This window comes from Notolepis coatsorum (assembly GCF_963971535.1).
Source record: "Notolepis coatsorum genome assembly, chromosome: 8".
NCBI classification, from domain to species: domain Eukaryota; kingdom Metazoa; phylum Chordata; class Actinopteri; order Aulopiformes; family Paralepididae; genus Notolepis; species Notolepis coatsorum.
This window is the reverse complement of record NC_140172.1, coordinates 53,730,397-53,757,528: the sequence shown is the minus strand read 5'-3', so window position 1 is coordinate 53,757,528 and position 27,132 is coordinate 53,730,397. Positions and strand designations below refer to the sequence as shown.

The 27,132-nt window shown below is 45.9% G+C and overlaps 1 protein-coding gene across 1 annotated transcript in view; it reads left to right on the top strand.

Moving 5' to 3' along the window:
- The window catches only part of zpld1a (zona pellucida-like domain containing 1a), a gene marked incomplete at its 3' end in the record, with an annotated part of 80,401 nt that overhangs the window by 45,222 nt on the left and 8,047 nt on the right, over positions 1-27,132 (top strand). Inside the window, exons 6-7 of the mRNA XM_084319846.1 lie at positions 17,712-17,792; positions 17,884-18,055. Coding sequence (XP_084175972.1) covers positions 17,712-17,792; positions 17,884-18,055 — 253 coding nt within the window. The remainder of the gene's footprint in view (positions 1-17,711; positions 17,793-17,883; positions 18,056-27,132) is intronic.

Genomic DNA, 27,132 nt, shown 5'->3' with positions numbered 1-27,132 from the left:
CTCCCCCCCCCCCCCCCCCTCTCGATGAGAGGAGAGAGTGTCTTCTGTGTGATCTCAGTCCTACTCGCTCTTGGTCAGATTCTAGTCTGCCTTACACCCGGAAACACCGTTCGACTTATAGATCTTCGTCGTAGAAACGATAGCCCCGCCCCTCTTCTGGTTGTCAGGGCGACGCGCTGTCATGACAACCGCGTTTAACCTTTACACACACTTCAAAACGTCTCATTCACTGTTGCATTAAAGAGGTCACCCCTCTCCCTCGCTCTGTTATCTTTGTTCTTACAAGGAATTCATAACAAACACCCTCGCTGACACGGCCTGTGCCTGTGAAACCACTGGTTCCACCACCGTCAATATCATCCCGTGATGATAATGATATTACCCTCTTAAAGCGTCTCTTTATATCAGTTTTATAAACCAAATATACATTGAAAAAACCACCATTTTCTCTCAATCCCCCCTTGATTCTTATCACCCCTTCAGAATCATAAATCATTATTTGTTTTTTTTATTAATTATGCCAAAAATAGCCTGTGGTTGAAGCAAACCCACCTCATCTCTCGTGCACAAGAAATGAAGACGGCCCACGGTCAACCCAGTGATCTTGCTGCCTGATGTCTGTTTGCGCCCCCCCTTCGTGCACAAAGGGAACCGAAACCGACCACCAAAACCAACAACATCCAACGACTCATAACCATTGGAGCCCCCCTGTCTGCTCCCAATAATTATATCCTGTTGTTTTACTGTTCTCCCTCTTATCTACCTTCTATATATATATCCTTCTATACATATATCTTATATATGAATCCTCCATTTATATCTCATACTCCTAATCAATGAACACAGGACTTCTCGCTGTTGTCTCGTCTCTCGATCTCCTGATTGACTCTGAAAGGAAGTCCCTGTTTTGTCCATGATTCACCGCCCATGCTCTGTTGTTTCAAAACGCTCTCTAAACAGCGTCTCGACAGGGAAGCCCCCTCCGATGTCCGCCTCGTTCTCCCCTGGGCAACAACGCCTGCGACCGCTGGACTCCGCCCCGTCGGCCGTCTCCGCCCCGTTGGCTGTCTCCGCCCTGTTGGCCGTCTCCGCCCTGTTGGTCATCTTGGTTGAGGCTCATCTCCACCGCCGTCGGCCCTCTCCAGACTCTGAAAGCAGAAACACCACGCCGGCAGTTTTTCTGTACACTCGACCCTGTGTTTTCTTTTTTTTTTATCCACTTTTTCTCCCATTTTTCTATATTTTCTCCCATCCCAATTTCGTATCATCCAATTCAACCCTCCCCTGTCACGAACGCTGTTTCTTGCCTCCCACAAGCCGGCTGCAATGTGGACTAAGTCATACATAGCACAAGTCCCCTCCGGTACTTGAGGTAACAGCAGTCGCATCTTTTCACCTGCGCAGCTCGATCTCTCAGTGTCGAGGAGTAACGCGTGGGAGGCTCACGCTGCCCCCGACACTTCCTGATTCTACTGCGCAGGCGCACCAACCGACTCGTAGGAGTCGCTTGTTCACAACGTTCGATCCCCACCCTTCAGTTTTCCCTCCCCGTAATACGGCCAATGTGTATTACTGCGGACGACCAGCTAAACTGAAAACAATGTGGAGAGCTGGATTCGAACACGCGAATCCTAGCGTCTCCACACTGGTGGCGAGTGCCTTGCCCACTACACCACCTAGCCGCCCGACCCTGTGTTTTCTATTAGTCTACCGTGGCTTTGGGCCTGCAGCTCGTTCTCTATATATTTCTCCTGCAAGCCCCTGCCATGGCCACGCCCTTTCAGACTGTTGGACGGTGTGAGTGTCCTATAGCCCATGGCGCTATTTGTTCTCTATTAGTCCCCCACCTTCTCAACACCCATATCTAATCCTACAGGGCTGTTCCCTGTTTTGTTGTCTTCCGGCGTGAGACCAGCAGCTAAACGATACCCACTCCGCGCTCTATCTGTTCGTCCCACGGGTGACCCCCAGCGCGCGCCAGTTCTTTCTGGTGACGTGTCCCCTCAAGACTCTGCCTATTTATTAGGTGTGAGAAGGCCCCACTGGAGATCGAACTCCCTCTTATTTCATAATTAAACGTATTTAATTAAACCTGTATATCGATATTATTATTATGATAATAACATACAACAGAGCATCGCTCTAACATACAACAGAGCAGGTTGGTTCCCTGCCCCTAACTCACATACACGTACTCGTACTATTATCTAACATACAACAGAGCTGTCCGTTGCTCTACCCTACGGGGCTGTCTACCGTCGCCCTGGAGCTGTCACGTCGCTCTATACCCTACGGGGCTGTCTACCGTCGCCCTGGAGCTGTCCCGTCGCTCTATACCCTACGGAGCTGTCTACCGTCGCCCTGGAGCTGTCCCGTCGCTCTATACCCTACGGGGCTGTCTACCGTCGCCCTGGAGCTGTCACGTCGCTCTATATACCCTACTTTGAGTTCCTTTACAAAGTTCTCACATACACCACCGTGTATACACACAAGCAGTTGGTAATTTTGAAAAAATTAAACTCCTTAATTAACTTAAACTCTAAATATTCCCCTATGGGTAATGGAAACTCCCCAGCACTACCCCCCCCCCCCTCCGCAATTAAACTCCTTAATTGAATTAAACTCTAAATATTCCCCTATGGGTAATGGAAACTCCCCAGCACTCCCCCCCCCCTCCGCAATTAAACTCCTTAATTGAATTAAACTCTAAATATTCCCCTATGGGTAATGGAAACTCCCCAGCACTACCCCCCCCCCTCCGCCACTAGGTGGCGACCTACTCCTCCTCCATTTGCCTGTATTATCCCACTGCCCCCCTAGATGGCGGCCAAACTCAGTCTAGAGGATTGTAGCTGACGTGTCACTTCCTGGTTCTAAACCCCTCGTGGCTCTGCTCCATTGTCTGCTAAATTTGTTTCCCTTTTTTTTTTTTCACCGTCCCTTTAATGCCTCAAACATTCTCTCGCTACCGACCACACCCGTAACGTTTGTTCACTGCTCCCTTCACGTCACAGTCCCGCTTCCCGCTTTCTGCATTTTGAACAGTAATCAAACTAAATACGATGTTGCCCCTTTAATTGAATGAACATCTCCCCTTTGCCTTCCTTCCCATCTCCTATACAGTGGCTTCTGTGCTCTGTAGATAAGACTCTCGATTTTCAAAACAAAACCCGGTGCCGCTCTGCTGTTATTCAAACACACTATTACAGCTGGCATTCTCTCTGTTTCAAACTAATTACGTTTACGGATACACTATTGTTCGTTTTCTTATTGGCTTGTGAAGTTGTTGAGACTCACTTTATCTTTTCACCGTCAGTTGTTCTGGTCCATGGCGCTGTTTATCTCTCCGGCCTTGCTCGCTGGGTCCATGGCGCTGGCCTTGCTCGCTCGCTGGCTTGGCTCGCGTCCATGGCTACCCCTTCACGCCTCGGCACTGCACACAGTCTCTTCCTTTCAAGCAACTTCAAAGCAAGCAATAATCCGGGTCACGGCACCAACTGTTAGATCCTGATCAAACTGGCCAGTATCACGTCTTCGTCTGGTTGGCTCTCCATCCAATTCCTCTGCGTTGTGTCATTTTAATGGTCCTGACGTCTCCGATACTGGCAGATAAGATCCTTATCTCACCCCGTTAGTACAATCCGCAAACCATAATAATTCTCCACCTCCATAAGAATTCGACACTCCGACAACGTGAAATACCTTACAAGGAAAAGCGTGGTTTTATTGCTATAAACAGAAACCTCAGCTCAGATGTTAACAGATTGTATTGTCCTTGAAGAGTCTATTCTAATGATCTCTCGGTATGTTCAGATTGTCCTTTCAGTCCAATAGTGGTCAGGCCTAGTTGTTAGCCAAGACCATCCTCGTGGTAGCCGAAGCTAATGATGATGTGGCATTCTTCCCCCCCCCCCCCCCCCCCCCTCTCGATGAGAGGAGAGAGTGTCTTCTGTGTGATCTCAGTCCTACTCGCTCTTGGTCAGATTCTAGTCTGCCTTACACCCGGAAACACCGTTCGACTTATAGATCTTCGTCGTAGAAACGATAGCCCCGCCCCTCTTCTGGTTGTCAGGGCGACGCACTGTCATGACAACCGCGTTTAACCTTTACACACACTTCAAAACGTCTCATTCACTGTTGCATCTGTTATCTTTGTTCTTACAAGGAATTCATAACAAACACCCTCGCTGACGCGGCCTGTGCCTGTGAAACCACTGGTTCCACCACCGTCAATATCATCCCGTGATGATAATGATATTACCCTCTTAAAGCGTCTCTTTATATCAGTTTTATAAACCAAATATACATTGAAAAAACCACCATTTTCTCTCACACTGTTATACAATGCTATATTATACAATCTCAAGTTATACTATACTATTCTTAAAGTGACCTTTCCTTTTGTAACGTGAACATAAGTGTGAGCGTGTGCAGCATGAGTGTGTGTGTGCTCATGTTAAAGTGGCTGCTAGTGTGTGCGCGTGTACAGTGTGTGTGTTGTGTGTGTGCTCATGTGTGCTTGTGTGTGGAGAGTTCAGTGTTCAAGGCTCTGATGGCCTGGGGGAAGAAGCTGAGCCGAAGTCTCTCTGTCCTAGTTGCTGGTGTTCGCAGGCGTTTGCCTGACCGCAGCAGCATGAACAGGCTGTTGTTGGGGTGGTGAGGGTCTTTCATTATTCTGCAGGCTCTGGATTTGCACCTCTTGTTGTATAGGACCTGCAGAAGTGGTAGTGTAGTACCCGTGGTACGCTCGGCTGAGCGCACCACTCTCTGTAGGGCCTTCTTGTCCTGTGCCGTTTCCATACCAGGCAGTGATGTTTCCAGTCAAGATGCTCTCTACAGCTCCGGAGTAGAAGGACTGGAGTATCTTCCCAGATACTCTGAACTTCCTTAACTGTCTCAGGTGGTAGAGGCGCTGCTTCGCCTTTTTTACGACTCAGTCTATGTGTGTTGTCCATGTCAGATCCTCTGAGATGTGGACCCCCAGGTACTTGAAGCTGCTCACCCTGTCCACGGTAGCCCCGTTTATCCTCAGTGGTGTGTGTGTCTCCTGCTGTCTCCTCCTAAAATCCACAATCAGCTCCTTGGTTTTACCAATGTTCAGGAGCAGGCTGTTGTCCTGGCACCAGCGTCCCAGTACCTCAACCTCCTCCCGGTAGGCCTTCTCGTCGTTGTCCGAGATCAGCCCCACCACCACTGTGTCGTCCGCAAACTTCACTATGGAGTTGGAGCTGAACTTCGCCACACAGGTCTCAATGACTACAGACCGGTGGCACTCACCTCTGTGGCCATGAAATGTTTCGAGAGGCTGGTCAAGGATCACATTTGTGCCTCCCTCCCCAGCGATATGGACCCTATGCAATTTGCATACAGGCCAAACCGGTCCACTGACGATGCGGTCTCCCAAGTACTGCACAGCACCCTCTCTCACCTGGACCGTCAGAAGGGGGGCTATGTGAGACTGTTGTTCATTGACTACAGCTCAGCGTTCAACACCATAGTCCCCACCAGACTGGTGGACAAGCTGATCGAGCTGGGTCTGAGCTCCGCTCTGAGCGCCTGGGTACTTGACTTTCTGAGTGAAAGACCCCAGGCGGTCAGGGTGTGGGGTCAGACCTCCAACACCATCACCCTGAGCATCGGGTCCCCCCAGGGCTGTGTTCTGAGCCCCCTGCTGTACTCACTATACACACACGACTGTGTGGCCAAGTTCAGCTCCAACTCCATAGTGAAGTTCGCAGACAACACGGTGGTGGTGGGGCTGATCTCGGACAACGACGAGAAGGCCTACCGGGAGGAGGTTGAGGTACTGGAACGCTGGTGCCAGGACAACAGCCTGCTCCTGAACATTGGTAAAACCAAGGAGCTGATCGTGGATTATAGGAGAGGACAGCAGGAGACACACACACCACTGAGGATAAACGGGGCCACCGTGGACAGGGTGAGCAGCTTTAAGTACCTGGGGGTCCACATCTCAGAGGATCTGACATGGTCAACACACATAGACACAGTTGTAAAAAAGGCGAAGCAGCGCCTCTACCACCTGAGACAGTTAAGGAAGTTCAGAGTATCGGGGAAGATACTCCAGTCCTTCTACTCCGGAGCTGTAGAGAGCATCTTGACTGGAAACATCACTGCCTGGTATGGTAACAGCACGGCACAGGACACGAAGGCCCTACAGAGAGTGGTGCGCTCTGCCGAGCGTACCATGGGTATTGCACTACCTCCCCTGCAGGTTCTATACAACAAGAGGTGCAAATCCAGAGCCTGCAGAATAATGAAAGACCCTCACCACCCAAATAACAGCCTGTTCCAGCTGCTGAGGTCAGGCAGACGCCTGCGAACACCAGCTACTAGGACAGAGAGGCTTCGGCTCAGCTTCTTCCCCCAGGCCATCAGAGCCTTGAACAATGAACACTGAGGATCACAGAACACTGAACCCTACACACACAAGCACACATTAGCACACACACGACACACACGCTGTGCACGCTCGCACACTAGCAGCCACTTTAACATGAGAAAGCACTCACTCATGCTGCACACGCCCACACTTATGGCCACAAAGAAAGGTCACTTTAAAAATAGTATAGTAACAGTGTATTGCACTACCAAGGGACCTAGCATGTCCTTCATGCTCTGTAAATAACTATGTACAAATACCGTGATGTCCCACTATGTTACCTGTTTATTGCACAATGTTGTCTATTGGATCTATTATATGTTGTACTACTGTATTGCACATCGTTGCGGGCAAGACCACCCGCATTTCATTGTATACTTGTATGCCGTGACAAATAAAACTCTTGACTTGACAGTCATGTGTGTATAGTGAGTACAGCAGGGGGCTCAGAACACAGCCATGGGGTGACCCGATGCTCAAGGTGATGGTGTTGGAGGTCTGACCCCCCACCCTGACCGCCTCGGGCCTTTCACTCAGAAAGTCCAGTATCCAGGCGCTCAGAGCGGAGCTCAGACCCAGCTCGATCAGCTTGTCCACCAGTCTGGTGGGGACTATGGTGTTGAACGCTGAGCTGTAGTCAATGAACAACTGTCTCACATAGCCCCCCTTCTGACGGTCTAGGTGAGAGAGGGTGCTGTGCAGTACTTGGGAGACCGCATCATCAGTGGACCTGTTTGGCCTGTATGCAAATTGCATAGGGTCCATATCACTGGGGAGGGAGGCACAAATGTGATCCTTGACCAGCCTCTCAAAACATTTCATGGCCACAGAGGTGAGTGCCACCGGTCTGTAGTCATTGAGACCTGTTGGGGAGGATTTATTTGGTACCGGGATAATGGTAGACATCTTGAAGCAGGCAGGGACCACTGACTCCGCCAGGGATCGATTAAATATGGTGGTGAACACAGGGGCTAGCTGGTTAGCACAGGACTTAAGTATGCATCCTGTTATTCCATCTGGGCCAGCAGCCTTTCTGGTGTTAACCTGCATAAATGCTCTTCTCACACTGTGTACCGTCAATGAGAGAGCGTCCCCGCCCCCCCGCGGATGCCCCCCCCCCCTCCACAACAGCCGGCGCGCCAGTGACGTCACTAGCCGTTGAGCTAGCGGCGCCACTGTTTGCACCAAACCGCGCGTAAAAGGAGTTGAGCTGGTCCGCGACAGAGGCGTCGTCGCTCCCCATTGAGGGGGCGCTGACTTTGTAGTCAGTTATCATCCTCAGTCCCCGCCATAAGCCTCTTGTGTCATTCTGTGCCATTTGTGCCTCCATTTTGTCAGCATACGTCCTTTTTGCAAGTTTAACAGCCTTGCGCAGAGTGTAGACTGTCACGCCGTCGTGTCACGTGATCTCTGCCTGTAAGCAGGATAGAGGAAAATAGAGTCATGATCAGATGTGCTTGTAGCTCCCGCTAATGGCGGAGCCGGTACCGCTTTATAGCCGGCTCTGAACGGGGTGTAGCAGTGGTCGAGCGTGTTTCCCCCTCTGGTGGAGCAGGCGATGTACTGAAAAAAGGATGGCATCACTTTCTTCAGATTTGCCTGATTGTTCTTGATTTATTGTGATGTTTCTTCTTGACTTGTTTAAAGAAGACGTGTCCGGCCCATGGGGACATTAACGTGTGTTGTCGGGCGTTCTGATAGTTATCTGTGATTAATCACATATTAATACAAATTTTTTATCTATTCAAAATGTACCTTAAACTTAAAGGGATATTGTGTTTAATACTCTTATCAACATGCACTCTACCTCCTGAGCCACTGTCGCCAGGCTTCTGTGTACCATTACACCCCTAATATATACTGCATCATGAGAACATTTATGTTCTTTATCTTCTCATTATTATTCTGGTATCCATATTCTAACCCAATCTATCCTTATTCTCTATACAGTATTTATTCACACTATCCCAGGTTTTCACCCCCACAGAGTTTCATTAATCTGTTGCCAGAGTACATCCATCACTGGCACTGGTAGAGGCTTCCCTGTCAGCAGCAGGTTTCTTATGCGTCAATTTTCACATTGTCAGATGCTTCATCAAATTAGATTTTTTGCGGTTGCAAACTTTTTGCTACCTCCACATAGTTAACAATGGACAGCTATTGAATGCGTAACGTTACCCATCTTCCTCACCCTACATGCATGCTGCTTTTTGGCTTGTAGCCGGCGTGACCTCGCTCTGACCTGCCGGTCCGCAAGCGTAAGACGTCATCAACTGAATACCGCGTAAATCGTAATATAATGTTATAGGAGGACATAAAATGCATTGCATTCTGGCAACGATGTAACGCAGTAATGCAGCGTTACTTTGATTAGTAACTGTAATATGATTAGTATTTTAGAAATTGTAAAGCCTTACTTTAGTCATTAAATTAAGCGATACAATTACAGTAACATGCCCAACACTGTTAGTTCTAATGAAATAGAATAACATAGGTCTGAACTTGAGTTGTTACTCAAGTTTTTCCGTAGTAGTTAGTAGTCCAGAGGTAGTATTTCCCCAGAAGGTGGTATGGCTTAAGAAAAACGCCCGAGATCCATAGCCTGAAGCCTTGTAGTAGTACATGTCCAAATTTCCTAAAGATCCATTCAGAAATGAGTGATTAGGAGTGATTTTGGTAAACTGTGTACAATGAAAAACTCAGTTTTCTCATAGACTTCAATTCATTCGGCTGTTTTTCTCTTCCTGTTTTCGCTCATTAGTTTTTCACCTACAGTAGATCCCTGATTCATACATCCCCACGTGGGGTAGCATTGGAAAGCCACACTCATTGGCTACAACCCTCCACAATAAATTATTGACGGAACTAGAGCCCCAAGAGTGGTATTTTGCGCAATACGTGTACTTTGCACAAGCCTAAAATACCGGCATGTAACTCGAGAACCGCTGAACGGATTTTGTCACGTGAAAGGGCTATCGACAGGCAACAAATAAGCCTTCAATTCGATATATTGTATTACAAAATATGCACACCCGAGCCACTAGTGGTCGCCAAAGTGCCGCTGATTCAGGAAAAAGGATTTATGATCAAAGACCATCAGTTCACTATTTTGCTTCATCAATGAGCCAAGACATAATTACTTCTCTTCCACATTCTCACGAGTGCCTCAACCACTACCTCAAGTCAAATGAGCAAATTCTCTCTTGCATGGCCAAATTCTCACATGGGCCCATTACCTCTGATTACTCTCAGGCATTCAACTCTGATTAACACCAGGTGTTCCTCATCAGCTAAGATATAAACCCCACTCACCGTTCACTCCTCCACCAGTTCCAAGCTTTAGCTTTGCACGTCTCACCTCCACCCCAGCCCTTCAGGCCCCAATGAATCAAGACTCTGCTTCCCTCCAACCACGCAGGCCAGGGACAGCCCTGAGTCAGCACCCATGCCCTGAGTCCCCCCTGGAGCTCCCCTTCCTCAAAATCCATGGGCCTTGTCTGGGAGGACCATACCCACTGGGGGCCCCCTCCTCCTTCTGTGCAGGCCAGGGACAACGGCGCCGATGTCTAATGTCTACAGTAGCTAGTATGTCTAACCTCTAGGGCTATCCAGCCCAAACTTGCCTGTTTGGCGAGGGGTTCGGCCACACAGGCTGTTCCTTTAAGCGAGGGGGAGTAAGTTCTCCGGTACACGGCCAGTACGTTCAGCTGGCTCCACCTTCATCTACGCCAAAGACCCTTGAGTACACCAAACCATCCTTCTAGACATTCTAAAACACACAATCTCCTCCTATGACTCCAATTATTTATTGATCATAGAATACTGAACACATGAACCACTTCTAAAAGCTGTGGCCCTCGCTGTAGACTTCATGTTTCTTTGCTGTGGCTATGTCTTCTACATAGCCGGAAATGTTTGTTGCTAGGCAACCGTCCACTTGCTTGTTTACCATCTATTTATGAAACATTAGTTCTGCCTGTGTAGTTCCTACGTGGTTAACACCAGCCAAGCCAAGGGGCACTTTTTCACTGAGGGAAAAGGGTCAGGTGCTCAAGCATCCTTTGGGCCCTATGTGTGGATGTGCCTGCTGCCAAGAGAGGACTGGAGTTTAGTATAATAAGTTGCTAAACTCCAACCACTACATCACACCAAGACAAAGAATGTAAACAATGCATTACCAAATGGGCCTTTTTTGCCTAGAGCAGGGGTGGCCAACCAGTCAGAGACTAAAAGCCACAAAAATTACTGTGGTACCACAAAGAGCCACACCATATACCAGCGTTTCTCAACCTTTTTTTTCAGTCACGGCACCCTTCATGTGTTTATAGGTCTCACCCTCTGGCCTTAATGTATTTTTTATTTGGGCCTCACAGGGTTAAAAGTACCCTGTGAGACCACGGTTGCAAAATTACAAAATCACTTTTAGCTAGGGATGCTCGATATTGGCTTTTTTACCTATACCGATATTGTCCAACTCTTAATTTCCAATACCAATATCAACCGATACCGATATATGCAGGGCCCCCCCCCCCCCCCCCCAAAACGGAATCATTTCAGGTAATTAACATTACATATCTCTTGTCGTGGAATTAACACAACATTATGCATACTTTTGACAATAAATAAAATCAGAATCTGTTCTTACTTGCTTGCCTGGGTAAATAAAGGTTAAATCAAATGTAAAAAATTAAATAAAATAATTTTTTTTAACCGATACCGATATTTTCCGATATCACATTTTAATGCCAATATTGGCCGATAATATCGGTAGGCCGATAATATCGGACATCCCTACTTTTAGCCATTTAAAAAAAGAATGTTTATTTAAAAAATGTTAAGCACATAAGATAAGATAAGATAAGATATTCCTTTATTGATCCCCTTGGGGAAATTCAGGCATCATAGCAGCATGGGGGGGAGGGGGGGGGGGGTACAGGTAAGAAGTAAAGGGGGTGGGAGCTGCTATGAAAGGCTGCCACTCAACTCGGCGCCACTACTACTTCTACAGTATATATATAGTCAATTGGTCCTGTTGTTCAGCCTCACAATGCTATTTGATAGTAAATGTGTTTATACGTCCCACCCTCTGGCCTCTGAAGTTGCTAATGTCTTTTTAATTTAGGCCTCACAGGGTTAACCTCTTAAGCCCGAGATATACAGTAAAAGTGTATATTTTCAGCATTACGTTTGTTTACCAATTATTTTAACTGTTATTAGTGAAATATACGATTATAGATATATCTATAATATATCTATAATCGATATATAGTCGGGAACCGGCACATATTGACAGGAGGAAGTGGCACAGCCAAAAGTGAGTGTAGTCTTTTGAAGGAAGAGACTCGGGGCTTTCGAATTTCGAATAACTACCCTACCCAGCTCACACCAGCCCCTGTCAATCATCTGACTTCTGTATTTACTTTTTTATTTCTCTTATTTTTGGGGATTATCTCCCACAAACCTGAACGTTATTGCCATAAAACAGAATGCAGTTAGTTTCTCTACCTTTCTGTGAACGTCTTGCAAAAAACGGTGTTGCAATACGATGAAAAATGGTGGAGAAATTTACATTATAAAAAAGATGGCAGAATTCAGTACTGTATCTACAAAACCTTCTGTTTAATCATCTTCCCTTTATTCATTTGCTTAGATTTTTCAGGTCTGGTAAATTTTAGCATCGTGTTATTCACAGTCAAAGAAAATTTAATTTTTTTTTAAATGGAATTGATATTCTCCTTTGGTTCATTACAATTTACTCAAGCCTAGTAACAGACACACTATTTCTGACACTGATCCATATATGTCCATAGATTCAGATACCAAGAACATGCAAATGGTCCATTTTATTTTCTTAAATGTTTATTCTACGTTCTTATGAAATGAGTGGCATAAAAAAAAAAAAGTTAAAAAAAATAAATAAAATAAAAAAGTATGGATGGAAGAGCCGCACATTGACGGGCAAAGAGCCGCATGCGGCTCGCGAGCCGCGGGTTGGCCACCCCTGGTCTAGAGGGTGCTGTTTGACAGCATTACAGATTCTACCTTTTAAAGCTTAGATGTGCTGACCTAGGATCACTGACCATATGTCTCATTCATTATACTATGAAGGGCAGAGCTGTCCCCAGGCCTTCTACTTTTACAATCGTGTGCAAAGTTACAAGATTCTTTTAACATGTGACAATTATAAAACCTGAAATCAATCTAGTGCAAAAAAAGCACAAGTAATGAAATTATTGAAAAGAACCCTCCACACCCCAGAGTGTACAGTTTCTGAAATGAAACAATAAGTGGTGGTACAGTAAGATGACACGTTGCATTACTGTTCAATGAGAAGAACAATACCAATGGCCTACATTTCGTTTTATAAGTAGACACATTCTGAACGTGAAACAAACATGCATTTCTTTTATGCTTAGTTTGTATTTCTGCTCTGCATGACAAATGTAGGCAGTGTAACAGTATTCGCTTTTACAGCAGCTACATTTATGAATGCACATGATGGGCAGGAAGGCATAGGCCAAACAATAACATAATGACCATTATCTGTGTCACTTGGTTCACCTTGTGTCTAATGATGAAGTGACCCTGTTATTGGCACACTATGGGCAGGGCTGTAGTATTCAATATCTTGGTATTATCTTGGATATTTGTTGTGGTCTAATTCTGCTCAATACCAATATACCACACTTGTGCTAGTCTTGGTCTTAATTTGGAATTGACCTAGCTCTATTGACATGTTTTTTATACATTACATTCTGAGGGTCAAAACGAATAAAAAGATTAAAGATTCAAAGGTCGATTTGAAAACAAAAATCGCTGCTGAAATATAAAAAATTACCCCTTTCTCTCCGAAATCTCCTTTAAAATCGGTAATGGTGCCTTCTGTGTTTTTTTGGGAAAGCTCAATGAACACTCAGTGTTGCCACCACTGGTTGCCAATAAATGGTAAATGGCTGCATTTATTTAGCGCTTTTATCCAAAGCGCTTTACAATTTCTTCCTCACATTATTACCATTTCACACACCGACGGTGGAGGCAACCATGCAAGGTGCCAACCTGCTCATCAGGAGCAATTAGGGGTTGAGTGTCTTGCTCAAGGACACTTCGACACACAGCCCGGAAGGAGCGGAAATCGAACCGGGAACTTCCCGATTATCAAACGACTGCTCTACCTCCCAAGCCACTGTCGCCCCTATAACACATTACTATCACTGTTAACCTGTCAGGTCAAGGTGCTGATTGTATTGGCGACCAGTGGTGGCAGCACCAAGTGTTCGTCAACTGGAAGATTTGAAACAAGACGTTGGAGCGTAAAGGGTGATTTTATACTGCATTTCAAACTTCCACCAGCCTTCATCGAGATTCTTTGAGCTTTCTGTTGATTCCTTCGAAAACACAATGCAAACTTGCAATAATTCGTTAGGACGAGTTTTGACTTAACCCTCAGAAACCTCAGAATTTTGTAAATATGTAATGCATACAAAGCTCATCAATAGAGCTAGAATTGACTTTGGCCTTGGTTTTGATATGGACTATGTGGGGGTTTTGTTTTTCCAGCAGTCTTCCTGGCTTGTCTTGACTATAGGGAGGTGTAGTGGTTAGGTCATTTTTGTTTTTTTCGTGTTCCACCCTCTGTCCAACGCAATGTATTTCCCCATTGCCCATTTCTAAATCGTCTTGTTTAAAACAAATAAAGCATGGACATTTGCATGGTGTACCTTTCTGTGTGTATTCATCCACAATCTATAGCTCAACATGAAAATATTCACAATTAATCGTAAAGGTAGCAAAATGACAACGTTTATGTTTTCGTTCACTGAGAAACTACACTCACTTTGGCGCTGCTGACTGGCGTCACCACAGCGTAGACTCCTGGCTTTAGTCGCAGACCTAGGATCAGATTTCCCTTACATTACATAAGCTTAACAATTCGTACATTGGGAAAATAACTGACCCTGAATCTGTGGCTAGTATCTCTCTGGCGATCATAACCATAACCACCATTTTTAAAACCACGTTACCTATTTGTATAAATATTTTAAATCGTATAACGTTATTTCGCTGCATATTAAATCACTGTAAATACTAATGTAAATCATTGTTTCGTTGTACATATTGTGTATAGTTTATAACGTTATTGTTTTTTACGTAACGTTAGTAGCTACAGTAGTGCTAGCTAACTTGCTAGCTGTCATTCCCGAAACTCCTCGACATGCCCCGATTTAAAATGGTTCTCTCCTCTTTGTATACTTTTGTCCTCACCAACAAAGTATTCTGCCAGGGAACTTATGGACACGACAGTAGACATTGCTAATGTCTAGTACGTTAACTTTATCTAGGTAACGTTAGCTAGCGTGGTATCAGCTGGCCGTGACGTGTATTAGGCGACAACACTGAACGACAACACTCCTGCCGTACTGCCTGGTAATTGTAGTTATTTTTTAACAACAAATTAAAAACCTTATAACTACCTTTATTTCAACCAAAAATGCTTAAACAATAATGTTAGTGGTAGAAGGGAACTCGTTTTGTGCAAACATTTTAGCTTTTCAATTTCCATGCAGCAGAATTGTTACAATAGCCGATAATCCATTTTCCCAATGATGAATCCATATAGGCCTACGAGTGGAACAACCAGTGACGTCAGACTGCTCCCTATAGCCTGAATGGTTGGTAGGAGAGGTACAGACTGTGTCCAGGACCCTTGAGAAAATGTATCATACCTGTAGTATGAATGAATGAATGAATGAATGACTTTTATTTATATAGCACCCTTCACAGCATGAATGCACAGGGTGCTTTACACTACAGCTTAATATAAAAAACACAACAAGACAAAATCAGAAATAAATGACAACAACAGACAGCAGTTAAAAAACAGTGAAACCAGATAAAAAAATGTAGAATAAAAGAATTTGGATAAAATCATGAGTCACTAATTAAAACAAAACTATAGGAACAGTGAGGACAAGAAAAAGTGCCTATGTATGACCAAAGGCCTGTCTGAACAAATGTGTTTTTAGTTGTTTTTTAAAAGAGTTTTCAGAGGGGGCAGTTCGCAGGTCCAGGGGGAGAGCGTTCCAGAGCCTTGGTGCTGTCACCTCGAAGGCTCGATCACTCCTTGTTTTCAGCCTGGACCTGGGGACCACCAGGAGGTGCTGATCGGCAGATCTGAGTGAGCGGGTGTTGGTGTAGGGATGGATGAGTTCAGTGATGTAGATAGGGGCCTGACCGTGGAGTGCTCTGAAAGTGAAAGTGAGGACTTTGAAGTGAATTCTATAGTGTACAGTTGCCAGTGCAGGGATACCAGAATGGGAGTGATGTGACATGATTTTTTTTACCTTGTGAGTAGCCTGGCTGCAGCATTTTGGACCATTTGTAGTTTGTCTGTGGATGATTTGGTGAGACAGGTGAAAAGTGAGTTGCAGTAGTCAAGCCTAGAGGAAATAAAAGCATGCACGGACAGTTCTAGTTCAGAGTGAGATATGATGGTGCGTAGTTTTGCAATGTTTCTGAGGTGAAAGAAGCAGGTGCGTGTGAGTGTTTTGACATGTTTGTCTAGGTTCATGGCCTGGTTGAAGACAACACCCAGGTTTCTCAGGTGGGGACGTATGTTGTCTTTAAGGGACCCCAAGTGAGTGGCCACTCTAGCTGCAGTCTTTTCAGCTGCTACGATCAGCACCTCCATTTTTTTTTGCATTTAACTGGAGGAAGTTACTCCCCATCCAGCTCTCAATGCCGAGCAGGCACTCCTGGAGAAGGCTGAGTTTCTCCAAATTGTCGGGCTTAAAAGATGTGTATGTAGTATTTCCAAAAAAGGTGGTATTCATCTTTTTTTTGTATTTTATTTTTTTATAATTTTTTAAACAAACACATAAACAAACATGACAACACACGATAAGATATACAAGCATTAGTTGTCAGTGCACATCCAATGAAATCACATTTTAGTTAATTGTCTTATATAGGATATACCCCTAATACCTGTTATCTAAAAACCTACACACATATGCTCCAGCTCGTACCCCCCCCTTCCGGACCCCCCATTGGATAATCCATCCATTTTCCCTCGCTCCTAACCAGACATTACCATTATATGCTAGCTTTTATTTTCTCCACCACTTCTAACCACAATGTAATTTTGGATTCATTGAGACCCAAAATTCTAGCTGTAGATATTTCTTGAAAGATCACATCGAGATATGTAATAATCCAGACCTTTCGGCACATTTTTTCCGGTTGGAACCATTGTGATGCTATCAGCTTTTTAGCCACTGTGATACCCGATAAAACCAATCTCTTTAGCTGTGGATGTACTGCACACTCAAAAACATCATTCAGCAGTAGTACAGAGGGGTGTACAGGTATATTCCAATTTAAGAGGTTTGATAGTTGCTGGGTCACTTCTTTCCAGAATATCTTAACTGGTGGGCAGTCCCAGTACATGTGCATAAATGTCCCCTCGTCCCCATTTGTACATAAGGAGCATTTGGAGTCTTGTATAAGACCCATTTTTTTCAGTCTTATAGGAGTCAAGTATGTCCTGTGAATATAGTTAAGATTGATTTGTCTTGACTATAGGAAAGTCAAGACTTTCCAGGTCTGGTATATCCCTCCTCCAGACGGAGTCTAGGTGGAGGGTTTCATATGAGGACGTTAGTAATGGATCATAAAAATCTGAAACAAAACCTCTTGATGTCTCTCTTTCATAGAAGAATTTGTGGTATCTGTGGTGTACAATTGGTATATTTAATCGAACACCGTGAGCCTTCAAACATGCCAATAGCTGTGCGTAAAAGTAATATGTGGACTTGGCGAGATTACATTTTTTGCGTATTTCATTGAAACTACAAAAACCCTGTATTCATGGTATTTCTATAATTTTGTGACCAAAAAGGGTGGAAATACCATGATGTTGCCACCAGTATCATGGTTTAAATGAGATTATACAATTTAAGTACAAAATTGGTAGCATGATAATACATGACATTTACCATGGGGCAGGAGGGTGAAAACATTCACCATTGCTATGGTGATCTTACATGATCACACTGGTGTGCAGACTTTACCAATGGCAGCGGCAAAAAATTATAATTTGCTCATGGTATCTGGCTCTGGTCCTTATGAGTGCCCATAATAACATACTAAGAATTCTGAAGCATGTGTGCCTCTGGTGTAACTGTGTGGTTAAATTACGTATATTAAATTACATAAATTACGTAGCAATGTGCAAAATTGTAGTCTGCACTACTGCATGACCACACATAATAGAATGATCCTAAACTCTGGCTTTGAACCCTTATCAAAATAGATGGAACGTTCTCATGGACTACTGCTACACCACTCCCTCTGGAAACCCTAACGATGACATCCGCTATGACCTTTTCTTTAGGTAACTCTGAAGTATGAGAAATATCTATACATTTTTCTTGTTGTTCTTGCTGTCCCTTCTAATAACCCTCTATCTTCCCCACCTGAGGTAGCTGTGAAAAAGACCCCCAGACCACGGTCTTTGAGAACGGGAAAAGCCAAATGGGACGCTTTGCCTTTGAAGTGTTCCGCTTCGTCAAGCACAAGAACCAGAAGATGTCCACCGTCTTCCTGCACTGTGTCACCAAGCTGTGTCGCGCTGATGACTGTCCCCTGCTCATGCCGGTGAGGCTCATGTAGGGTAATTTAATGTTTTCTTTTATTTAATTTTCTAAACAAACAAACAGAAGCAACACAAAAAAATAAGAAATAACAAACAAGATACATGAAAATATCACAAAACTAAAAGGGCCATTCACCTGAATTGGCCTCACCAATTCACACCATCTCCTCCTTTGTATCATCAAAAGGCCAAAACGAACACCGCGACTGGGAGTCGAACCAACAATGATTGTGGCACTCTCTTAACATTTAACAGTTAGGGTTTGGGTGTGTCTCGGTAGACTTGAGGTAAAGGCACCTCCCACCTCCATCGCAAGCGCCTGGGGTGAGAGCCTTTTTGGTTTGCCATCCTCAATATTTTGACATTTTCATCCAGTTTTCATCCAGTATGTTACCAGTCAAAATGACTAAAAGCTAGCAGCCCCTTGGCTCCCTTTTATTACCTTCATTCAGTTTCATCCTTTACAGGCAATGCTGGGCAAATTACTCTGTAGGGCCAGTTATTCGAAAATACCTCACAATACAGTTCCCTTTGTTTTGATTTGATTTTGACTATGGTTACCAATTTGATTCGATTTTGGTTACAATTTGGTTTTTGCATCCATGCACCTACACAACACATACAGTACAGTATCTATCTAATAATTCACATGCATAAAAACACATAAATATTATACAGATTGTATATAGTGTGACTGAAATGTTGAGAATTTATGCAAACTATATTGTGTATCATCTGTGTGTATTCTGATATGGACAAGTTGGAACAAAGATTCTCTTGATCTGGCCGGGTGTGGTGCACTCAGAGTCCCCCAGAGAGTTCACTGGCTCCGGGCAATAGCTGGCAAACAGAATGTCCATCTAGAATATTGAATCCTCTGTTTATCTCTGTTTATGTTGTTTCAGTAGATTTTTGTCAATACTTTACTTTTGCCTAGAAGAATTTATGTTCTTCCTCTCTTCCTCTACGCCTGCGGTGTGTGGTCCTTTGTTTTTCTCTGTCAATGGCCCAATCCCACCCTGAACACCTGGCCACCCCAGTCTTTATCAATTGCCCACTTAGCGTGAACATTGCAAGGTGATCAATCACTGCATTTGCATTTAGGTTAGGATGAGATATGAGATAATGAGCACTCCGATTTCTAATGGTCATATAGTAATATTCTCAAACTACTGTACTGTATGCGTGACTTTTGCTTCAAAACAGTATTCCATAATATGGGATGAATATTGTCCCTAGGTTCGAGTGCTAAGACCAGCGGATGGCCACTCAGTATTGAGGGCTGATAGAAGGTGCAGAAGGACCAGTCACCACCCCTTGGTGACTTGCATTTGAGATGCCTTTTGATTGATTGATTGATTGATTGATTGATTGATTGATTGATTGAAAATGTTATTAACAGATTGCAGAATGGGTACAATACAGTACAGCTCAATACACACAATTGTTAAGGGGAGGCAGACCAGAGAAAGACTTTCGTCTTGTTTACATCAGGGTCCCCCATTTTCAATTCATCATAACATGACATACATGACATACAGATAGACAGTACTGCTACATCTAGACATTTATGACAAATCAGATCTACAAATACATTACTGTTTGTGATACAAAAAGGGTCTAAAAAAGAGAGTATATCATTTGAGGGGGAAGAAACTGTACATTGGAGGAGGTTGGGTAGGTGGGGTGGGGGGGGGGGGGGGGACTGTACATTGGAGGTGGTTGGGTGGGTGGGGTGGGGGGGGTCCCTTCACTGTTACGAATGGAACGTTTCGTTGGCATGGTGGAATGTGGAACCCAATTGCAGCAGATAAACGGAGAGAGAATTGACAGTTGGCGGAATGCATGGTTGGCTCTTTCAAAATAACGTGCACTTTATTTGTGATACACGGAGCATAATATATAAAAGAAACACTTGAAACTAGGAAAGAAAAGAGAGACCGTGGTCTCCAAAAACGATATAAACACAACTACACAGAGTACTCACGACGGTGAACAGCAAACAAAAGTAATGACCCAGCAAAGGACTGCTGGGCCGACAACACTTAAATACAAGGACTAATTAGAGACAAGAGGATGATTAGTGAATGACACACAGCTGGGGAGATGACTAAACAGAAAACATAACAAGGTACATATACAAAACATGACAAGACCAAACGCACATAGATACAACACAAGGGAGACAAAACTAAATTAGACAATGGTGCACAGCACCGACAACAGATGAACACACAACAGATTAGTGATGACAGACAGGACATTAATAAGTAAAAGACAACAAAGATGAATACACTGAACTAGGCCACCTGGTGGTTGAGAGCCGTAGTTCAGGTATGGGAAATGTGCATGGACAGATGGGGGTTGTGGAGCAGGACCGGGGGGGAAATGTCCATAGACAAATGGGGGTTGTGGAGCAGGACCGCGGGGACGTTACACTTTACAGCTGTGGGTAGGGCGTTCCACATTGATGTGACATAATTGCGAAATGTGTTTAGTCCCTTGTTTGAGCCGAATCTGAGTCCCACATTCATCCATGTCATCAAGTGGTGAAGTCGGCAGAAGTGGTCAATTTTAGATTCGGCCAATTACTGGAGTGATTGCTATGTATGGACAGTTGAATGTGACAAAGTGTATCTTACTCACTCTGCACACTTCTCGTTACCATTGGTTTGTGGGATGTAAAACGTATGTGTTAATATATTACTTTTCTGTCTGTCAGACAAACAAAAAGAGCCCAACATCCTTCTTTTCCTCTTTCCCTACCCAGCTTGAGTGAGTTTTATGGTCGGAAGCCTGAAGGTTTGGAGCCCACAAGCAAAGTCCCACCACAACACATGTTCTTGGGACCTTGACTAAACAAAGAACTTTCTTTGTGAGCAGCTCTTCCCTGATAACAAAGTGCCAAAGAGAGCCCCTTTCTTCTCTCTTTGAATTGTGTGGTTGCTAGAACTAATGGCTGCAGAACTCGAGAACTATTAGGAATGTCTGACCACTAGGTTTGTCTGACACCAAAACCTGCACGGACTACAACTTATGTTACCAGTTAGGGTACCTTGTACTTGGGCTGGGCGATATAACAATAATGATAATTATCGCGATATATTTTAATAATCGATATCGCCTGCAACTTAAAGTAATGGCTTTGCTTGTCCAAATGACAATACTGACCAAATTGAGATTTATTTTTCTCTTGTCCATTTATTTTGTTTGCTTTCTAATTTAAAATACAGTTTGAAACCGTCTGTACACAGTAGGCTATGTGTGCTAGCAGAGCTAGACTCCAGTCACGAGTCACGGTGCACATGTGCGGTGGTTTGTCCACAAAAAAAGCGCCAAAAGATAGAAAAGAAACTAGCAGAGCCAGAACTGTTCAACTCCCCTGGAGCCACAGCCAGCAGAGAAGCCGGTTTACTTTCGCTTTCAAACCAGCTGCAGCCTGAGAACTGGAGTGTGAGGGGATGTAACACTAAAGATGGCGGCAACGACAAAGAATTGCTGCAAAATAAACATACATCTGTTGTTTAAAAAAAAAAATATATATATATATATATATATATATATATATTTATACTTATAACAATATCGATAATATCGAATATTGAGTGATATGATATTGTTATCGATATCGTTATTGTAACTGAGGGGTACAATTCCCTGACTGTATTGAGAGTATGGTATTATTAAACCACTACTTAGTTATGTACTTTAATTACTGGCCATACAGTACATGAATATATATGGTGAACACCCACACAAGAATACGGCAATGACACAAAGTTCTATTTAGAGGGTATTTATTATTATCAGAGCAAGCAACGTTAGGTTACAGATTGAGAATTATACTCGCGCTTGTAAGGCGAAGAACACACGTAAAGTAGGTCAAGAGCGTAAGTCAATGAGAATAGTAAGATGGGTCTAAACTGACGCCACCTGTAGCATAGCAATTACATAAGGCACACTAGTACCAGCTGGAGACACTGGGGGGTTCCCTCCGGGTGTAAGGCCGGCAGGGTAGAGGAATGTTCGGGTGCAAAGTCTGGGTCAACGAGGAATAACGAGGTTCCAGATACAGGAACCAGTGCAGTACTCCCTTGATCGGTAGACAAAGCAACAGCTATAATCCAGTATGCTCGACAGCATGGATGAAAGCTAGCCAGCCTCCTCCTAGAGGCGGGCTCGAGGGATGCTCCTCACGGGGGTAGATCCCACACGATAGTGGGGTAGACGGTTCTCTGCTCCAGCAGTCACGGTACCAAAGCAATATAATCCAACCAGAAAAGGTTCTGCAGTCGCCGGTGTAGGTTCTCCGGTGTACATATCCAACGGTTCTCGTCTAGGACTCCTCGGGTGGGGGCACGAGTTTAGGCCGCCCAGCCTGGATAAGTGCACTAGCTATATACACGACGAACCGGTGGTAATGCTGGTCACTGAAGAACGGTAGCCGCACGATACACTATAAATGATAGACTATTACTTCACATTAGAATAAGTCGAACTCAACGGTACTGCGTTAAACTCTGACACTTTAGCAATCTATTCGCACGCGGTTCTCAAGGCTCTATTCAGGGGCAAAGTTGCCCACTTCACTACACGTTGTCTCGTGGTGAAGGCATCAACGTTTTAGTGCTAAGTGATGCTGTATCCACCTGCGCCGTATTTATACGTAAGGTGAATTATCTAGTGCCAACCTCAGTTCTGTCTCGTATTACTGCGCAGACTTGGACATGTTGAGACATGCCTTGGCGTTGCCTTTGAACTTGCCATTGGGGGTATGGTCGTTGGCGCCTAGGGGTCGCTGTCCAATAGGAGAGCGAATATTATGGTCTGGTTTGTACCCAGGTAAAGGGATATTCCGTGTATATATACAAAGAATATACAAGGGATATCAAACGATATACAAATATTATACAAGGGATCTCAAGCAATAAATATATATATTCGGTTTAATCTGACCCTTTGTAACAGCCGCCTCCTAATTAGTCCGCACCTAATTAGATAAAGCAAAGACAGATTAATCGTCTTGTCAACTACTCAATGTCTGTTGTGGGGAGTAGGGCAATTCACACAGTCAGTGGGTCATGATCGTCATCAAGGGAGTCAGGGAGCCTTGGCAACTCTATCAGCCTCGCCACGGGTCGGGTGTATGTCCGTCCCTGGACAAGAACTTCTGCCGCTCTGACCTTTCCGTCGGCACCAGTGATCACTTTGCTTACGCGGCCGGCCGGCCACATAGCTCGGGGTAGTGACTGGTCCACGATCATGACGACTGTGTCCTCCGTCAAGTTGTCTCTATCTTTTACCCATTTCTGGCGGGTTTGTAGAGACGGTAGGTAGTGGAGGAGGAAACTGTTCCAAAACTTGTCAGCCAATACTTGACTGTACCTCCACATTCTTCGGCCGTTCGCTTCTTCGGGTCTGTACACCGTCTGTGGGAGCGCGGGGTCCAGCCGCACCATCAAGAGAGTGTTGGGGGTGACTGGGTCGACATCAGCTACATCACTTGAGACGTAACCGAGGGGCTTTGAGTTCAATACTCCCTCGATCTCTGTGAGGACTGTCGTGAGGACTTCTTCAGCCACGGTCTGGGCCCCAAGCACGGCGTACAGGGCTGTCTTTATTGAACGTACTTCTCGTTCCCAGGTTCCCCCGAAGTGAGGGGCGTTCGGGGGGTTAAACTGGAAGTCAATATGAGAGGGAGCGAGGTGGGTCTTAAGTTCTGGGCCCATGGCTTGGAAGCTCTCTCTCAGCTCTCTTTCTCCGCCTTTGAAGTTTGTCCCGTGATCAGACAATAATATAGACGGTTTTCCTTTTCGCGCTGTGAATCTCCGGAAGGCCATGAGGAATGAGTCCGTACTCATGGTCGGAAGGAGTTCTATGTGTATTGCTCGGGTGGTCATGCATTTGAATACAATGCCCCACCTCTTCTCCGTCCCTCTTCCTTTCTTCACGTACAGCGGGCCGAAGCAGTCCATGCCGGTGGAGTGAAAGGGCTTGTCGCCAAGTCGGAGGCGACAGGGAGGCAGGTCAGCCATCCTGGGTATACTGGGCTGTGCTCGCCACTTGCGACAGTCTAGACAGGTCCGCTGGAAGCGTCGTACTGCTTCTCTTCCATTCAGTATCCAATAGCGACGTCGGATCTCAGCGAAGACTCTCTCTGCCCCAGCGTGGTGCACATCCTCATCGTATTTCTTTATGATGAGCTCGGTGACCTTGTGTCGGCTGTTGAGGACATCCGTTAAGTCCGGGGCTCGTCTCAGACGACCACCCACTCTGATGAGGTCATGGGCGTCGCGCTCAGTAGCCAGGTGGAGCAGTCTGCTGTCTGACGGGACTGGCTTTGATCCCTGCAGACAGTCTAGCTCCTCGGGGAACGAGTCTCTTTGGGCTCGCTGTAGCAGAAGGAGTTCTGCTTCTTCGTAGTTAGCGGCGTTAATGTCAGTAGTGGAGGGAACCTCAGGGTGGTGCCACAGGAATGTCTCCTACTGCGCACTCTCAAGGGTGGGGCAGTCGTCTATGTTAGGGTCGGTGGGGACTGGTGTGTGCGTCAACCCACAGAACATAGATTTCTTCATCTCTGCCTCCTCTTGACTAGCCTCCCGTGGGGTGGGGTTAGGCCACTCTTCTTCCGGGAGCTTGAGGAACTCAGGACCGTCACTGTAGATATTGTGACGTGTGAGGTCATCTAGGGACATCCCCCGTGTGATGACATCTGCTGGGTTCTGTTTCGTGTCCACGTACCTCCAGCATGCTGATTCTGTTAAGTCTTGGATCTCTGTGATTCTGACTCCCACGAAGACCTTGTATCTACACGAATCGGACTGGATCCATGTGAGTACGGTCATGGAGTCTGACCACAGGATTGTTCTTTGCACCGGGATGGTGAGTTCACGTTGGATTAACGTGGCGAGTTGCGCGCCTACCAGGGCTGCGCAGAGCTCTAGACGCGGGATCGATTGTTGCTTGCGGGGGGCTATCCTTGAGCGAGCCAGGATGAAGGCTGTGTGTATTTCTCCTCCCTCCTCTCGGGCCCGCAAGTAAGCCACCGAGCCGTAGGCTACTTCTGAGGCATCGCTGAAGACGTGCAGGTCCATCTGGCACGTCTCCAGCCGCACTGTGGGTGGGAAGTAGCTGCGGCGTATGTTCACATTTGGGAGCGAGTTGAGTTCTTTTTCCCACTCTCTCCAGGTGGAAGCGAGGTGTTCGGGTATGGGGTCGTCCCAGCCCTGTTCCTTGTCCCACAGCTCTCGTACAATCATTTTTGCCCTGGTGGTGTAAGGTAGGATACATCCCAACGGGTCATATTGTCTGGCGAGTGTTCTGTATACACTCCGTCTGGTGGTCGGTAGAGAAGTCGGCCTTCCCTGCTCCGTGGTCAGGGGTGTGTATCTGTAATGGAGCGAGTCTGTTTTGAAGCGCCAGACTAGTCCTAATGTCATTTCTTGGGCTTCCCCTGGGATGGTCGCCATCCAGGTCTCGCTGCTTGCTGCCTTGTTCTCTGGGGAGAGGCTGCGAAGTACTTGAGGGTCGCTGCTGGCCCACTGCCGGAGATCAAAGCCGCCTTTGATCAGGGAGGCGCGGAGCTTGAGTAGGAGGGCTTTGGCTTCTTCTGGCGTCGAGACGCTTTGCAGACAGTTGTCCACGTAGAAACTCCTCTCTACACTTTGTCTGACCTCCTCGTCAGCTGCTGGGTCCTCTGCGACATGTTTTTGCAGTGCGAACGTAGCACAGCATGGGCTGCATGTGGTTCCGAAAGGGAGGACCTCCCATTGGTAGATGGATGGTTGCTCATCCCCGATCCTCTCTCTCCATAAGAACCGCAGCAGGGGCTTGTCCTCTTCCACTAGTCGCACCTGCAGGAACATCCCTTTGATGTCGCCGCTGATGGCCACCTTGTCTTGGCGGAAACGTAGCAACACGCCTAGTAGAGAGGGGCCAAGTGTTGGGCCGGGCAAGAGTTCTTTATTCAGATTCTGTAGTCCGATCTGGTAGCTGCAGTTGAACACAATACGATCCTTGCCGTTGTGGTGGACCTTGTGGTGGGGCACGTACCATGATTCGGTCGTCTGATCGGCCTCTTGAATGTCAATTTTCTTTATGTGTCCCGCTGTGATTAGCTTGTCAATCTCAGCGCGGTACACAGTGGCTTGAGTGGGGTCTTTGGCTAGACGCCGCTCGGTGTTCAGTAGATATCGCTCCGTCGCTTCTTTTGAGGCGCGGAGGGTGGGCATACCCTCTCGCCTCAAGAGTGGAGTTGCGTATCTCATCACTCCATTGACCTCGACTCTCTTTGTCCTCTGCTCGAGGAGGGTTATGGCATAAGTGTCTTCCTTTGATCGAACGAGTTTCTTTTCATTCTTAAAGGGCATTGCGTCTAATGTCCATAGCCTCTCGACGTGCTGTAAGAGGGTGGTGTCTTCTTCTTTTATTCTTGAGTGGAGGCAACGAGTGGCTGCTGGTCGGTTGGGAGACCTAGAGAGGGGGCCTTGTAGTGTCCATCCTAGGCGGGTCTCGACTGCTGCTGGACAGCCTCTGGGCCCGATGTGGACCCGGTCCGTTGGGACGATGAGGTGTGCGTGGTCGGATCCTATGAGCAGGGTCGGGGTGGCGCCGTCGATGAGCGGTATAGGTAGTTGACGTAGGTGCACGTATTTTTCCATCAGCTTGGGGATGGGGTAGGTGTACTGTGACAGGCCTATGTCTTGGCTGGTGAAGGCGTTAGTAATCCTATACTGCTTCTCGGGCTGCCCGACTGCTGCGATCGCGAAGGAGACATTTTCACCCTTTATGGTCTTCAGGTCTCTTCCTATAGTACGGATTGTCATTGTTTCTTCGCTCCCCCGCATACCCAGCCGGGCTGCGGCGGATGCGAGGAGGAGAGTCTTTTCTGACCCATCGTCCAGGGCGGCGTAAGTGTCCATGACCTTGTCCTCGTAGCTTAATATCACTCGGACCACTTTCAAGAGCACTCGGGAGCTCCCGCTGCTGGCGGGGTCGATATACATGACGTTCACTCTCGAGCTACTTGGGGGTGCGAGTTTCTTCTTGTTGCTGTCATGCAAGACATCCAAGCGGGCGC